The sequence below is a fragment of the Lissotriton vulgaris genome, chromosome 10 (genome assembly GCF_964263255.1).
Source record: "Lissotriton vulgaris chromosome 10, aLisVul1.2, whole genome shotgun sequence".
Taxonomy (NCBI): domain Eukaryota; kingdom Metazoa; phylum Chordata; class Amphibia; order Caudata; family Salamandridae; genus Lissotriton; species Lissotriton vulgaris.
In genome coordinates, this window is record NC_141698.1 from 88,276,628 (window position 1) to 88,293,413 (window position 16,786).

At 39.3% G+C, this 16,786-nt stretch overlaps 1 protein-coding gene across 8 annotated transcripts in view; it reads left to right on the top strand.

Annotated features, from left to right (window-relative positions):
* The window catches only part of SUN1 (Sad1 and UNC84 domain containing 1), a 316,273-nt gene that overhangs the window by 204,233 nt on the left and 95,254 nt on the right, over positions 1–16,786 (top strand). For all 8 annotated transcript variants that reach the window (XM_086940550.1, XM_086940554.1, XM_086940551.1 and 5 more), the window contains 3 exons: positions 8,812–8,951; positions 9,181–9,414; positions 10,696–10,782. In XM_086940550.1, the coding sequence (XP_086796676.1) occupies positions 8,812–8,951; positions 9,181–9,414; positions 10,696–10,782 (461 nt within the window). The remainder of the gene's footprint in view (positions 1–8,811; positions 8,952–9,180; positions 9,415–10,695; positions 10,783–16,786) is intronic.

The following is a 16,786-nucleotide window of genomic DNA, read 5'->3' on the forward strand; positions in this document are numbered from 1 at the left end:
GTCTTGCTGAACTTAAGAATGACACAGCTTTCTTTCTGGGACCTTAACAGTACAGGCGTCCCGCCTCCGTGCCTTTATGTGGCTCAAGAGCAAATGGAAAGGGCGGGAGAAAAGACTCTGAAGACCACCCCACAACTCTGTTTATTGAATATCTGGGGTGCCACTGACCTCACACAAACTGAGAAAACATGGGTCTCACTGGGATGGGCCATTTCCAAACGGAACATCGCACAGAACTCGGGGGTGGGGGTGATTCCGACTAGGTGTGACTGGGCAGCTGATCTGGACAGAGCAATGATAGCAGAAAAAGATGTCTTCAAACACAGAGTGTGCCCTACTGCCCTACAAAATGGGAGCGAAAGTGGGGTGGGTGGAACAAATGCAGAGGTGACATCCGCTTGTCTCTGACAATTGAACTGCGACGTAACCGGCTCAGAATGGTAGACATATCAGACATTGACAGCGTAATTTTACAAGAGAGCGAGAAGTGAAACTTCACAACTCTGTTTCTGAACACCCTATGTGTGTATGCCAAAACCTTGGTGGGACACCGAACTTTGATCAAAAACTGCGATTGCTATTGAAAATATGATTATGCGTTGAGATGTGAAACGTGATTCCTGCAAACATGTCTTACTGTACTGTGACCTAGCTACATGGCTGTATTGCAGTTTGTTTTAACTAATAAACTGGTTATTAAAAAAAAAATCACAAGAAAATCGCAAGCCTACCAAGGAGGCTTCTTCACCCAATGTGGAGGTGGTTATATGGTTCCTACGAACATAGCAGGACTATGTATCAGACCAACACGAACTTCCTAGTATAGTGACAGTCAAAATATACCATCAGTAAGTGTTGGTGGGTTTTAGCTAGCTCACAGTACCACATCTAACCCCTAAACTGACCAGGATAATAGATGTTATTGGCAACCTCTAGCATGACACGCTGATTCTCAAGGTATCCGTGGAAACAGATCTAACCCTTTGTTTGGTCACTCTTGCATGCCCAAGGTAAGCACAATAAAGAAACAGTGCATTTTCAAACATTTATTGAAATGATAGTGTTTTTCTAAAGAAAGCATGACCTGCAATTATTAGAAAGACGCGAAGTAGCTGTAATCAGAATTATCTGAATATAATGCTGAATACAGCTACTTCGCATCTTTCTAATAATTGCAGGTCATGCTTTCTTTAGAAGAATACGATCATTTCAATAAATGTTTGAAAATGCACGGTTTCTTTATTGTGCTTACCTTGGTCATGCAAGAGTGACCAAACAAAGGGTTAGATCTGTTCCCACGGATACCTTGAGAATCAGAGTGTCATGTTAGAGGTTGCCAATAACATCTGTTACCCTGGTAAACAATATGAACAATTCAACCATGTTACTGGTGATAATTTGAGCTTATTCCTATTTGTATCTAATAATATACTAAAGGGCATAGCAGGGATACTCTCGCCAGATCAATTGAGATAGCCTAATCACTATACCTTTGTCTTGGGTGTCCGAGAGCCGGTCGCAGTACACAGGTTATCCTCCTTAGCAGGATGAAGGTCGGAGTCAGCAGGGCTGCTTCTCAGTCACAGTTTGCAGCTGTTCTGTGATAATCCCAGCATGGAAATACTCCTTTAAAAGAGCTGCTCTTATACACTATGGCAGAGACGCAGAGTAGCTCATTTATTTTGCCTAGTTAAAATGAAGTGTCTCCAGAAAGAAAGGCAAACAATGGCATTGTGTTCTTCATAAACAACCCTGGTACTAATTGTACAGACTACTGGGTGTCCGTGCCCATCAGAGATGCACATACAGCACATTCTTGCATGAGCAGAAAGTGTGACAAAGGGCACCATGAGAAAGAGATGTCAACCTAAGAAGTTGAATCTAAAATAGAGAATAAATGTAAATATAAATTGATACTTGTATAGCGCACTCTTCACCCGCAAGGATCTCAAGGCGCTTGTACGAATACCGCTGTGGAACCCATCCTGGCTTTCCCTGTGAGGCGTCCACTCCTGGGCACCCCGAAGGTGGAGGCCAGGCATCCTTAGCGTTGTGGGGGCCGTTATGGAGATTAAGCAAGCTATTGCCCAGAGTTGCAGAGTAGGACTCCATGATTGGAATAGGCATTGAGGCGAGAATGATCAGGTCCGTGGAATTTTTGACCCCAAGACTCGCCGAGGCGGGGAATTGAACCCTGGTCCCGGGCTAGACCTCTGCATCAGGGTCTGCCGCTCTAACCATTGAGCCACCTTCTCCACCAGAATACATGTAAGCTATGCTGCAAAGCCACAGAAGGCTCAGACAGTGAAGGCACAATCCGGTCTACTCCACTCTAACTTTTCTGTATAAAGAGCTACTTGTGTTCAACTCTTTGACCGCGATTAATAATATTGGAGTTGCAATAGTGACCATCATCCAACCCAATTACATTAGTGCTCCCCTATACAAGATTAATATCTGCGATCACCTCCGTGTATCAGGTGAGGTTGCCCAATGTAAAGTATTTATTTGTTTATTTGCAGAGTTTTATATAGCGCTGGCCAGACCCAAAGATATAAGAGCGCTTTACAACATGGGGGATAACGCGCAGTTCCGCAGTAGTATACAAATTGATTCCTGGTGCATCGGAAATCGTGGTGCGCTGAGCAGCATTGATGGCACGGAAGAGACAGAATGATGCAATAATTAGCGCGCTAAACAACATTGAGGGCAAATAAGACATGGAATGTCGCACTAGTAAGCACCTAGACTCGAGCTGTGCCTCCTTTAGGGAGGGGGGGGAATAGAGGGGCGAGTCCGAAAGGGGATGAGGTAGAAGTCTTAATGACAAAGTGTCTGTGTCGTGCAGCGTGCAGGCTTGAGCGTTTCGCCAGCAGCTATCCTTTCGGGAGAGAACGGTTGAGGAAGAGGTCTTTGAGCTGTCCTTTGAATCGTATGAAGGTAGTCCTGATATGGACTGGGATGGAGTTCCAGATTTCTGGCATGTTTCCAGAGAAGGAACAGAAAGCGTTTTTTTTATTTTCAGGTTTTTGGAGGTATGAGGAGTAAAGTGTTTGTGCTCCGGAGGCTCCTTGTCTGGCCGGCATTCTTGAGTTTGGAGACCAGGTAAGCGGGTTTCCCTGTATGCAAGGCTTTGTGTGAGGCAGGCCATTTTGAAGTTGGCACGCATTTCAACTGGGAGCCATTTTAGCTTTCTGCGGGCGAGATGTGGTCATATTTCTTTTCTCCAGTGACCATTCTGGCTGCTGCATTGAGAGTTGTTCTAAGGGGAGCTTAGTGGGATTTTGCTGTACCTGTGAGGGAAGCATTCCCTAGTCTAGTCTCAATAGCACCAGGGTTTGAGTAGCTTGTTTGAGGTTGTTGGATAGGATGAAGGGTTTTATTTAGTTGAGTAGCTTCAGGTTGAGGAATGAGCTCTTTGCAGTGTTCTTGTTGTGTTTGTGCATATCTAGTTTTGGATCCAGGGTGATTCCCTGTGATTTTAAAGTAAAAATGGCTTATGCCAATATGCAATGCCTATATATGGGTTACACGTGTTTGTCAGGGCCTCTCTATACTACTGATGAGTGATACTTCTAACATGTCATCTGATCTATATCTATTTTTTTAAAGCTGGTGTACTATTTATCATTAAACTAGCCACTACACGGACTGTCCTCTGCTGATGTATGTGTATGGTTGTGATTTGCGACTGAGACTTCACTCCACAGTGATGGCTGAGTATAGTTCTGTTTTATGACATACTGACCAATTTTCTTGGATCTCTCTCTTTTTTGATGAATGACAGTAGTAGTAGATTACAATAAATTAATCTATTCACGAAGACCTTTCTCTAGGGAGATGTACGAGTGTAGTAGACCTTTACAACAGACTCCCCTCTCTGCTCATACCTTTCCCCAGGATAAAAAATAATTTTACTAGTGGTCTGTCACACAGTAGCCTGTCCGCTAACTCCTCCCTACTGGTTGTATGTTGTTGTGGACTGTGTTAATCCGACATTTGCACTAAAACCGCTTTCCAGGTTCACGAATGCTGATGGTGTGGTTTGTAATAGATTTACTATGCAGATAGACTTTTTACTTTGGTCATTAGTGTTTACAGTAATGGTTTTGAAAACACAGGACTATATGCTGTGAACAGTCTCTTAAGTGATAAGTTAGTGTAGAAAAGGTTACAGCACTGTGCTGTACATCTCTCACCTGTGTTTTCTTCTTACTTTAAATTAAATGTAAATGGTATTTTGTGAAGTATGTTGATGATTACTTTGCTAGATGAAGTCATCAGTGATGTCACTGACCTTGTCATGAGTAATGTACTATGTTAGGTTATATGCATTGCATTGTGGGGCATAAGTTTTACCTGCTGAATTGCCATGGTTTTGTGTGTGTAAAATCTGAGCCAAATTATGTCCATGCAACCTTTGGTTTTTTTCAGTGAATTTCTAAGGTTTTTTTTAAAATTCGATTTCTTAACTTTAACATCCCTGTAACCCACCTGTTTTCTTTCAAAAAGATAGCCATTTTCCCCAAAATGAGTGGGTGTTTGTGTTTAGTTACTAACCTATGCTGATTGTATTATTTATTGACAACAAATCTGTCAGTCTTTCACAGGAGCTACGTTTTTTGGCTAGGTTTAGTAATACCTTTGATCTAAAATGAATTATTTTTTTATCCAAAGTAATTGGCATGGCAGAATTCCATCAATGGAATGTAATTGGGATATTGAAATTAGCAGACATGGTGCCCAGGTGGTACTTAAGACAAATGTCACAAAGAATTTTCTCTTTTTGACTCCCTAATCTTTAAATACATATAGGTAAAACGTGATTTATCAAAACTCTCTGTTCTCATTGCTTAGTATTGGATAAATATACTCTAGAATACAACGTTTTGGTTGCTTTAGTGATGAAACTTGCAATGTACTTGGTCTATGGGACTACGGTGTACACTTCTTGTGGCACACTAGGTTCACTCAAATTCAGGTGGGATGACAATATTGGGTCATTGATATTTCAAAGGGTGTGAAACACCGTGATGCTGGTTTCGTATTGCATGGGTATGTCCTTGGATACTATCTCTCTGGAAGAGCGTTATTACCTGTTCATCTCATGTGCCAAGTATCAGCGTTAAAAGTATGTCAGGACTGACCCTTGAGATTCTGGAGTGAAGAAATGCCCCCATATAGAATACATTATTTTTCAATATAGCTTGTAAAGTGGCTAAGCAGAGTATAGCCGATTTATGGGGTAGCCTAGTTCAGATCATCTTCAATTGGCTGCCAGGGCAGGAAGTGGTGCATGATAGTAGAGTGGCTTATAAAAGCTCTGGGTTCTCTAATGAATCTGATCAAATGTGGGAGTTGTGGAGTGGGTGTCAAGGTCTAGCCTAAAAAGATGTGAACTGAACCCAAACACGGATATATTACATTTTTGCTAGAGCTCTGCATTGTCAATACTATGATAGATGTGAGAGTGACCCTAGCCATGTCCATCAGGGGATGGAAAAACGTGCTCCTAGTGTTATGATGGTATTTACTTTACTTATTTTATCTATGCGAGTTTCTGTAATTGCATGATGCTTGAAGATATGCATTTTCATTTTACCGTACAAAATGTTTGCAAAAAGATGTAATGTTTGACACATTAGCTTGTTCTTCCATATGGAGGGTACAGTTATGACCAATAAAGGCCGTATAAAGGTATGATTATCTGGGTATTAAAATGTAATCTAACTTAACATGGGCTCTATAGGAAACTGGGTTGTGTTGCAGTAGTCCCCCTTCTTTTAGCCTAGTATTTGACTTTGACTGATGTGCGGTTGGATCCTGCTAATTGGGTCCCCAGTGCCAGTTTTCTTTCCCCAAACCAGGACAACTGGTCACTTGATCCTCAAACGGCCAGGCCCTTACCACCTCTGTAAGTCCCTAGTAAGTGGTACCTTGGTACCTAGGGCATAGGTAATAAAGAGGGTCCTGAACACTTTTGGGTGCCATGTCCCCTAACATGGTATGTAATATTTGTAAGCCACCCCTACATCAGGCCTTACAACCCTAAGGCAGGGTGCATTATATTACATGTGAGGACATATCTGCTTGAGCATATATGACCCTGTGCTGGCACATTACTGACATTACAAGTGATCATGTAAGCCATCTGAAGGTATGCACTGGGCACTAGTAAAAACGAGTTTCCCAGCTATGTAATGACTTTACTGAAACCTATGGAAATTGGTAACGAACACCTCCATTAATAGATCCACACAGATTTCAATGTTTAATTTACAGTGTCCCTCTTTTTAGTCCACTATATAAAGAGTCCGCTTCCTATGGGCTCTACATGGTAACATCTGAAGAAAAACTTTGGAGCGTTACAGAGGTTGTGCTGCAGTTTCACTGCAAATGTTGTATAGTATCTTGTTGCCCAGGACTGGGGAATGTTGGCAGTAAAGTGTGTTGTATTGTTTAATGCTGCTTACTGTCTCAATGGCAAAAGTAATCCGATCTCAGAACCCAGTGTTCTTAACTGAGGAATATATATTAGCTAAAATAGGGAACTCTGGAGATGAATTATACATGGGAATATCACTAGTAGCAACACAAAGTGAAGAATCATTTCTGCTGTATTTTATTTATTTTTGTCAATTTAAACTCAGCAAAAAATATTGGCTATTTAACAATATGTGAAGTAGTGTGGCTCACTGGTTAGAGGCAGCAGACCCGAGAGCAGAGGACGGCCCGGAACCAGGGTTCGATTCCCGGCGCGGCAGGTTTCTGGACCAGGGTCAGCGGACTCGATAATTCTCTTGCCTCGGTGCCCACTCTGATCAGCGATCACACTCGGCAACTCTGGGCATTAGCTTGCCTCATCTTCACTAACGGCCCCACCAGACCGCCGGGGATGCCTGGTCTCACCCTGGAGATACCCATTAAGGGACCATCTCTCATGGAAGCCAGGAAGGGTTTCGCAGCGGTCGAAGCGCCTTGGGACCCTACGGGTAAGTAGTGCGCTATATAAATGCCTATACATTTACATTACATTTACATTTACATTTACATACATGATCATTATGACCGTACGAGATTCAAAAGTATGATAAAGTGCAATGTTTTTAGAAAAGCTGTTAAAAGACTATGATGTGGCAGTCTTCTGGAATGTCAATTCTGCCTCGCTACTAAAACTGAAAAGTGTTCCATAATTGTGAAAAAGTTTTGGCCCCAGAGATGTTCTGTGGAATTTTGAAGTTCTACTCTAAGAACATGTATAAGCCTTAGATCAAAGAACATTTGTAAGCTTTAGATTCCAGTATGGGGAAAAAAACTTAATTTGAAGGAACCTGAAATTACTCATCTAGTTAATGACGCAATGATGCTCTGGTTAGGATTCAGTTGGACTTTTTAAAGTTTAGTTCTCGTCTAACTGCAGTCTGAATTAAGTAAATTGTGTTTGAAACCCTTATTCAGTTTGTACTGCATACTTTGCCTATGTGAAGTGTTTTTAGACCAAACATAGTATGGAATGCTGATGATAATTTGTTTTAGGGTTATGTAAAAAGGATGGTTCATCATTACAATTGGAGTGTGACATATATTACAGGTTTAGCTTTTGTATTACAGTGCTCGCTGCATTTTTATTTACAAAGGTAAACATTACTTAGTTAAGGGAAATGGAAAAGGTTATGAGTCTAAAAGTATAAAAATTTGAGATTGAGGATATATTTGCTTGTATGTGATACTGTGCCCTGTTTCATGTTGTGGTCCCTGCCTGTTGCCTATGGTTTTCACCCCAAACCATACCCCACCATCTACCCCAGCCGCTAATTACTGGGAAATTGAATAGCTGACTTTGTCAAGTAGTCCTTCTGGGCGTACTTCACCATGGTCCTAGTAGGAGACATACACTTGAAGCTGATAGGATAGTGTGGTATGAATGTTGTTAGGAAGCCTAACTGTATTGTATTGTATTGTATTGTATTGTATATTGGATTTATATAGCGCTTATCACCCAGGGGTCTCTAAGCGCTTGCCTTGGGAGCCCGTCCTGGCTTTTCCCTGTGAGATAGCCCCTACAGGGCATCCCCAAGGTGAAAGCCAGGCATCCCGCCGCGGGGGCCGTTGTGGAGATTAAGCAAGCTTAATGCCCAGAGTTGCAGAGTGTGAACCCATGATTAGGTCAGGCACCGAAGGAAGAATTATCGAGTCCATGGACATTTGAGCTCAAGACCCTGCCGCGTCGGGAATTGAAGCCTGATCCCGGGTCTGACCTCTGCTTCAGGGTCTGCCTGCTCTAACCAGTGAGCCACACTTCTCCACTCCAATGTTTAGAGATCAATACGTTTTTCTTAATTTATAGAAAGGCAGATAAATGTTAGTACCTGGCAGATTCCCCTAAATTACAGGTAGTATCTCTAGCTATTCAAAGATATACGATCATTGCAGACGTCTGTGGGACATCCATATGTACAGTCACTCATTTCGTTTGGATGCCTTTTACGTAGTTTAGTAGCCTTTAAACGTTGGTACTTTGAGTAAACATGGTGCTAAGTTAATTCTATTCCATTATGAAGTGCCCCAAAAATAGTTGATAGCTTTTTGTAGATTCAAAAGTACACTCATTGGTCATTTCCATATGCATGTGTAGAGTAACGGTTGTTTCCAGGTTTTTTTGTTGCCGAAGCTTGTCCATAAGTATATTGCATGCCAGTAACGTATACTTTGAGGGATGTTTTACATTGTGATGCATGAAATTGCTTCGGTGCAACTGCTAATTGTAAACTTACCATATGTTTGTTAATGCTTTTCATCCTTATTCTAAAGGTTTGTTGTACTGGGGACTTGAAGGAATTCTTTCTCTACTGCCGGTCTTAATTGGAAAAGGTGTACCTAAAACACAAACAGAAGAATCCACTATCCCTATCCAACAGCCTGATTATTCTGGCTCTAGTCCACCTCCAAAGGTAGGTTATGTGTTAAGCTTTAATTATTTATTTATTTATTTATTTATTTATTTATTATTTGAATTTGTTAGGCGCTGCAGCTACCCAAAAAGGGTTTCCCGGCACCAAATTATAACACTGCCTGTTGAAGAATGTTATTTTGTACTCGTTTTCATTTGTTGCAATAATATGTGTAAATTGGAAAGTACAAAATTAAATAGTAGTATATGTTTGTACCCTCTTCTCTTAGGTTGCAATACAGCTTGACTCTCATCATGTTGCAGAGTTAGAAAAACAGATATCTGTGTTGTCTGATAAATACCATCATCATATTGAAGAATATAGTAAAATGGTTCTAATCCTTCAGACGCTTCAACAGCAAGTTGCACAGATGGATGACAAAAGTGGAATGTCAGCAATGATAACAAATTTAATAAGCCAACATTTTCAGTCAACTACAGCTGGTCAATCAGTTTTCTCAAGGGTAAGCTTGTAACTAATTCTATATTGTTTAGCAAACTTTCTAAAAATCGACTAGCCTCAAAAAGTTGGTTTACAAATGCACAATATAAAGTGCTGATGAATTCTTGCAAGGCCCTTTTCATGTAGGTTCTCTAGCAGAATCATATCCTCAAAATCAAAAGTGGTTATTGGTGTCTAGCAGATTTTTGTTTTGTAATTTTAAGGTGGTAAACCAAACAGTCAGAACATGTTTGTTTTGAAAAAATAAATTTACATAAGGAAAGATTATGTTGTACTTCATGATTGCTCTAACTTGAATATTTTGAGTATCAAATAAATGTGGTCTAAAGGGATTTTTACTTTCAGTGAGCCGTTTCATTTTATTTCTTTACATAATGTAATTTCACAACTTTTTTATTAATTTGTTTTTATTACAAAGTTTAAGATATTATATCAACTGCTATTGTAGTTGTATAGGTTTATTTCATGCAGTCTGTTTTTATTGTATTTAATTTTATTTGGGCAGATAAACCTAATTAAATGTTAATTATTTTAATTGTAAAACCTTTATCATTTAATGCAGGCAAATTTGTCATTTCAGTGTTATATTTTGCAATTGAGCCACTCAATGATTTACATTTTTATATGATTTGGAAGTTTAACCCAGTAGGTTTTGTAATTAAAGTTTTCATTATTTGATCATTAATTGTGCAATTAATTTGTTTTTGGTATATTTAATTTTGATAGATTGTTGATGGCAAACTGATACATTAGCTTTGGTTTATCAATGAATTAAAACCATCGGTTCTTAATCACCAAAGCATGTATTTGTACATTCTCTGAAGTACCAGTCCTGCCCAAAATGGAGAGAATGGTGCAGCCCCTCCACTGGAATTGTATTCAAAATACCTTTCATTGACCCTTCTTATTCACTTTGTGCCAAGTAGCATATTCCTTACTGGTACTGGATGGAACATGTTTTCTAATGACATCTCTCACCTTGCCTTATTTGTGAAGCACACCTAATAGTTACTTTTGCTAGATTTCTTTTACATCTTTTGCTGGTTATGTTAGTCTCTTTTGGTGATTGCTTACTCAAAACCATATGAGTATTCATGACTTTGAATTAGTGTTAAGACGTTGAGTTGATAAGTTACTATTGTGCCTGTGTATATAACTAATATCTGGATAGTGCTGGACTAGTCACTGAAGATTGCATGTCCTGGGGTCAGTTGGTTTGAGATGTTTCATATGCCAATATTCATGTTCAAGATTCATTTTAATGGGTGCATTTTTTTCAAAGGATGAATTCCAAGTTTACCATAAAAGCACTGATGAACGTATTTGGAAGCTAGAAGATCTGTTTGCAAAACTTCTTGCCAAATCTGAGGTATGACATTTTATTTTGTATGTGTTGGGTCCATATGAGCATTTACATATCATGGCTATAAGTTCAAATTTTAGATATTTGTTACCGAAAGTCATCCCAGCTTTCATTTTATTTAGAGAAGTGGGTTGATTCCATACTTGCTGGAGAGCCACACCGGTCATCTCGTTCTTCTTTTGCTGTGATGTAAATTGATATCTACTGAATTGCATTAATCTAAACTGTATGAGGAAAGATCGTCTGCAGTTTCTTCCAAGGCTCTTTAAAAGCCAGTTCAGTGGAGAATGATCTGTACTACTACAGTGAACTTAATGAGATAGGAAATGTATATATACTTATAAGGGATACACGACAGAAGGAGCTCTGTTCATCAGAGGCAAAGGTCTTGTATTAATACTGGCAAGGAAATGGCTGCCGGTTATTTCTTTAACTCTGTATCGAGTGGGTCAATGCACCATGGATTTTATCTATGCCTGAATAAACTTTCACTACTACTAAATCCTCATTTAAGGGACTCCTCATGGGGAAACACATCCAGGATACATATAAAGTGAATAGGAGGGATTATTTCTGGACACAAGATATGTGCAGTCTTAACTGTGTGTCTGACATTGGACCCTATTGAGTCATATTCAGGAAGGAAATACAACCGGAATTAAGGATCTTCACTTATTGAATATAGCCCTGAAGAAGTCGCAGCGCACAACCGTAAGTGCGATGAAGCACGTGTTGGCTAAGGCTGTTGTTAATAAACTGAAGCGCATGTTCCAGCAAAGACTCAACCTTTTGACACGGTTATTGATATAATTCATATTCTGGTCCTGTGTGCAGGGAGACTGTTCTGTTTCATGAGTGGATATCCACATGTTGGGGAGGAGGGTGGCTTTCCCTACCCATATGCACTGCAATCCTCACTCAGTACTAGAGTATACTTACCTGCGTATTGCCCAGGAGTGCCAATACCCATACAACCACCTACCAAGACGTTTTACTTCTAAGGGATTGCTGTCTGGGACTATGTACATCTGTAGATAAAATATTGTATTTTTGACAAGACTCAGTGGGTTATGTTGTAAATGTTTGTTGATGTATCACCCGAGTTCACGAGCATTGGAACCTAATGAAGGTTTAGTAATTGCTAGACATGTTTGTGTCTGGTCAGTTATACAGCCCATTGGAATTGACAGGAATGTTCATAGATTACTTTTGGTCGGTACATTGTATTACACATAGATGTGGGCAGTTACACTGGAAATATGTGATACTACAATGTTTAATGTTCATTCATCTGATAAATATTTAGCATATTGTAGCAAAAATATAGTTCCTAACTCAAGCACAACAGAGGTTACTAGATACATTTTCCCATAATGGCAGGCACTTTGCAAAGGTTAACTGGTCACCATTCAGTTGCTGCTTTCTCACCAGAAACTATTAAGATGAAACATACAGCCAGACACTGTTCACTTGTGTAAAAATGGCAAAATAATAAAGTAATAATACAAGATTGTGCCATATCGTACCCATAATTCACCTATCCTTGACACTAAATTTAATCAACCTGCTGCATAATTCTAGTATCAAATCATGCTGAATTGCTAATTGACCATGTAAAATACTATTCTCAGTGGGCCAGAGACATTTAACTAAAGCAAAAACATATTTAGGATATCCTTTTGAATCAATAATGTGGCATTGCAAGCCAACCAAAACAGAGTGATCTTTAATGGGCTACTAATGTGGGTAAAATGGTGTAAATCTACAGGCGTATAAACAGATTTCACATTTAGTACGATGTTTTTTCCAAGTTTCATTCCATCAAACCTATACATAATGCAAAATTTGAAAACTAATTTATAAGAAAGCTATAGTTGTATTAATCACTGAAAGGTGAGCAGCATGCAGTCTCTTCTTTTACCACAGATGGCACCAAAATGAACCACATCCTAAGTAACATTTAGTATAAACATTTGATTATAAGGTAATCATAAAGTTTCTCCAATGACCTACGCACATAGTCTGCCAATCTCAAAGCTGTCTGGAACCCAACTACTTCCTCTTCCAGGATCCCATAGTGAAACTAGCTGAACCTAAAATACTTTTCCAGAAACTCTGCTACAAAGCTTCAAAGTGCAATTTACCAAGTAACTATTTGCCAGCTAGTCCATTACAGCAAAACCGTGGTATATTGTTTTAATAAATCCATACTAATGTCTATAGTGTGCAAAGATTGGGGGAAGATTTTATGATGGTTACAACAATCCTGGTGTCCCTATTTGCTTTAGCTCTGAATCATATTTCATGACCTCACATGCTCGCCCACATCCTTTTGAATATGTGGCTACTGCTAAAGACTCAATTGTAAACTCTTCCTTTGATTATGACATTCAATTAATTAGATTTTGACCCATGCCAGTGTAATTTCCACACTTGTGCATCCATGGCAGAACATTGATGCAAAATCCCACTTAACTTTGTGCAGCCAGGCTGTTTCTGCTCCTAATCATTCATCTTTTCTTTGTCTGCAAGAGCTGGACTAATGTTAATTATAAAGTCATTGTTATGCAATTTTATGAATGTGTAGTTGCCTTGCTCAAAGGTGCCAAGCATATTTGAAATTCTGCCAGACTGTATGGCAGGCAAACCAATCAGAGGTGTATTCTTTGTTCATGGTTCATTGGCTTTTGTCCTCAAAGTGCCTTCAGTCATAAAACAATTGTATTGCTACTTCTGCTCCTTTTCATAGATAGTATTTTTTCTTCAGTTAGTATGCAGTTAAAACTGTTGGTCCATGCTTTTGAGTAAGGATGCTGTGCAACTTTGTTGATGGAATCTGCTGCAAGGATGAAGGGTTGATCATTTTGTTTTATCAACCAAAACTGAAGCCTATGTTTATTTGCAACTTAGCAGATTAAACAACAAGTTGGCCAAGTAACCAGGATCCAGTCAAGTAAGACTAGAAATAGGTATAGTGCACAGTAAATTATTTTTATAATTGCACCGCTGATGGCGTTCACTATATTCCTTCACAAAGATCTGGACTGTCAGCTAGAAAACCCTTATCTATCCTTAAAAATTCAGGAGACCCAAGCCACCACAGTCACAGTCCAACAGTCTTATCACTTGATTTAAAAACTGCTAAAAAAAATGTTTTTAACCACCTTAATAAATTTACTTGCTCAACATAATTATTGAATATTCCCAGTATTTGAGCATTATTTTAGTGCATCTGTACATCTTGTGATTCTGTTGGCAATAACATGTTCTATTTATTATTCTTGTTTAATCCCCGAGCAACAGCAAAGTAAGTACAGCATTGATTCATTTTCAGATCTAAAAAACAGCCTTGTTGCATTTATCCCTCCCAATGGATTCTGGTTTTAAATCATGAATAGTTTGTTAAATAAGCTGGCCAGGGATTTTTGTCATGGCTACGGGTCTCAAATTTAGATTTTTTTGCATTCTGGCATATGTTACAAAGGTCATCACCATTGATTTTTAGTTGGTTTAATTTCAACCTGTTTTCAACATTCTACTTATATAATGCTTTAAAGGCCCTGCAAGTCAATATGAGTTTGAACAAGTATAACATTATCATTGATGTATTGCAGAATTTAGAGTCGATGGTTATCGATTCGTGGTGGACAGGATCTGGCTTGAAAGCACCACTAATAATAGCAATAGAGAGGCTGAACAGCAAGGGGGCCAACATGCATCCTTATTTGAGCCCCCCATCTGTACATTTGCTTTGAGGTTTAGTTTCCTCTGACTACTTTTATTCTTACCCAAGTTTGAGTATGAGACTACTTTCTCTAGTCGAGTGTCTATACTCCCCAAGCCTGCAAGTTTATTCGAGAGAATATCACGACCCACTATCAAAGGCGATAGTGTAATCGATGAACCATGCAAACAGTGGACCACTTTTCCCTGGGATTGCGCGTTGCACCAAGTATGACATTGTGACAATATTATCGTTGGCGCTACAGTTTGGTCAGAGGCCTATCTGAAAGAAGTGAATTATTCACTTCTTTTCTGATCAAATTTCTTTACTATAACCCTGGCATAGACTTTCCTATCAATGTCTAACAAAGCCATCAGGCAGTAACAAGATGGGCCCGCCCAACTGAACCTTTTTAAAAAGGGGACATAGAATTTCGCACCTGGTTTCTATTGTAATAGATAGTTGGAAAGATGTTCTATATACCAGAGTTAATCAGGTTTCCCAGTAGTCGGTCTGCTTTAAACCGAACCCCAGGAATTTCATTTTGCCTGTGACACCATCTGATCTGCACCATTTTAGGGCTAATTTGGTGTTCTATGCTTTGAATGCACAGCTGAATCCAAATTCTTGAGTCTCCCATCCCTGGTTAAATAGTCGGGCTGAATGAGGCCTGTTTTTTGGACCCAGATTCTCGCCCGATCACAATTATTGTAGGTGTACCTTTGGCGAATGTGCTTTTCCTATTCAGATGTGCATGCTCGATTTTCTGTAACACTGTAGTGTTGTCATCTAGTCTGTTTATGCAGCTGCAGGATTTACTTTTTTCTCTTAATTTAGCAATATTGTAAATAAATTGGCATGTGTTTCAATCAATTGTTTTTGATTCCCACTGCCATTTCCTATATTCTGTTTTTAATTGGGCTAACTTCTCCTTAAAACCTGATGTTATCCCCTTTTGTGTGTATTCTTTAGATTTTCCTGATGACCGCTTTAAAATGTTTTCGTTTGTATCAGGCTTCAAGTGACTTAGAATTGGGGTCCTCCTTCACCAATAATCACCTCTGGCCAGAGAGTTAGAATACAGGATTCCGTTTTTATTACTGCAGAAATATATATTGTCAAACCACCTGATGATATGCCAAAGTTGCTACATGAGTTTGCTGAAATATGGTGTTCTTGGTAATAGTTTAAACTTTTATGATAAATAAAATGTTGTTAAGGGTGCTGATCAACACTACGCCTCAAAATCAATGGAAGCTATCTCCAGTCTGCCTTGTTACTATTGAATATGTAGGTATAAAATAGAAGTGTCCTTGATGTCCACCTCCTAATGTAATTTGAATTGCCTCTTTATAGGTTTGATGAGATGATGTAGGGTCTTGCTTCCCATTTAAAATGGATTGATGCTTACTATCTAGGGCAGGGGTCTACAAACCGGTCCTGGAGGGCTGGATCCATGCCAGATTTTTGGGATATCACGATTGAGATACATGTAGTAATTTAAAAAATCTGGCATGGATCCGGCCCTCCAGGACCGGTTTGGAGACCCCTGATCTAGGGGTTCCTTCGGACGTGAAGAGAATAGTTTTTCAGGGTATTTTTCTATCTCTTTTTTTTTGCTCACCCAGATGGCAATTGTTTTCTTGAGACTGTACACCAGGTCTGCTATTTCAGCTGGTCTCTATTTTGAGTTGCCTCTGAAAAATGGAAGGTAAAAAGTGAATATTTAGATCGTGTGATTTTAATATCAATAAAGCTGATATGGCTGACAGATATTTCCCTCTAGAAATATGCTATAAATGCGTGTGACCTGTTCAGATCAGGATTTTTTGTCACAGATGTAATTTGCCTTTAGGGCTTGTACCAGTAATCCAGCTTTTTCTTCCTCTCTGCTTCTGCCCATTTTATGTTTAAGAACATTTGATGTTTCAGTATGCATAAATTCTGAGCAGGACAGAAGCTTTATGTCCACAGATAATTGTTTTTTAAATTCTCTAAAGGTTGCCAACAGTCTATAGATGTTTGATTATCTGTATGAGTATCCTCTTGCCTGATGGGTGGTGTTAAACTAATCTGTTTTTGCTGTTCAGGAAGGGGGCTTACATTAGTGGTTGTAATTTGTTGAGTTCTGTACGTAATCATGTGTGCTTTAGTACCTGGCTTTGCTCGTTGTGTATTGCCTTACCGGTATTTCTTTCTGTCCTCTGAGGATCTTATGGATTGGTCAAAACTCTGTCAGATTGGAATTAACTGTTTCTTTTCTGATATAAATCATACTATCCATTG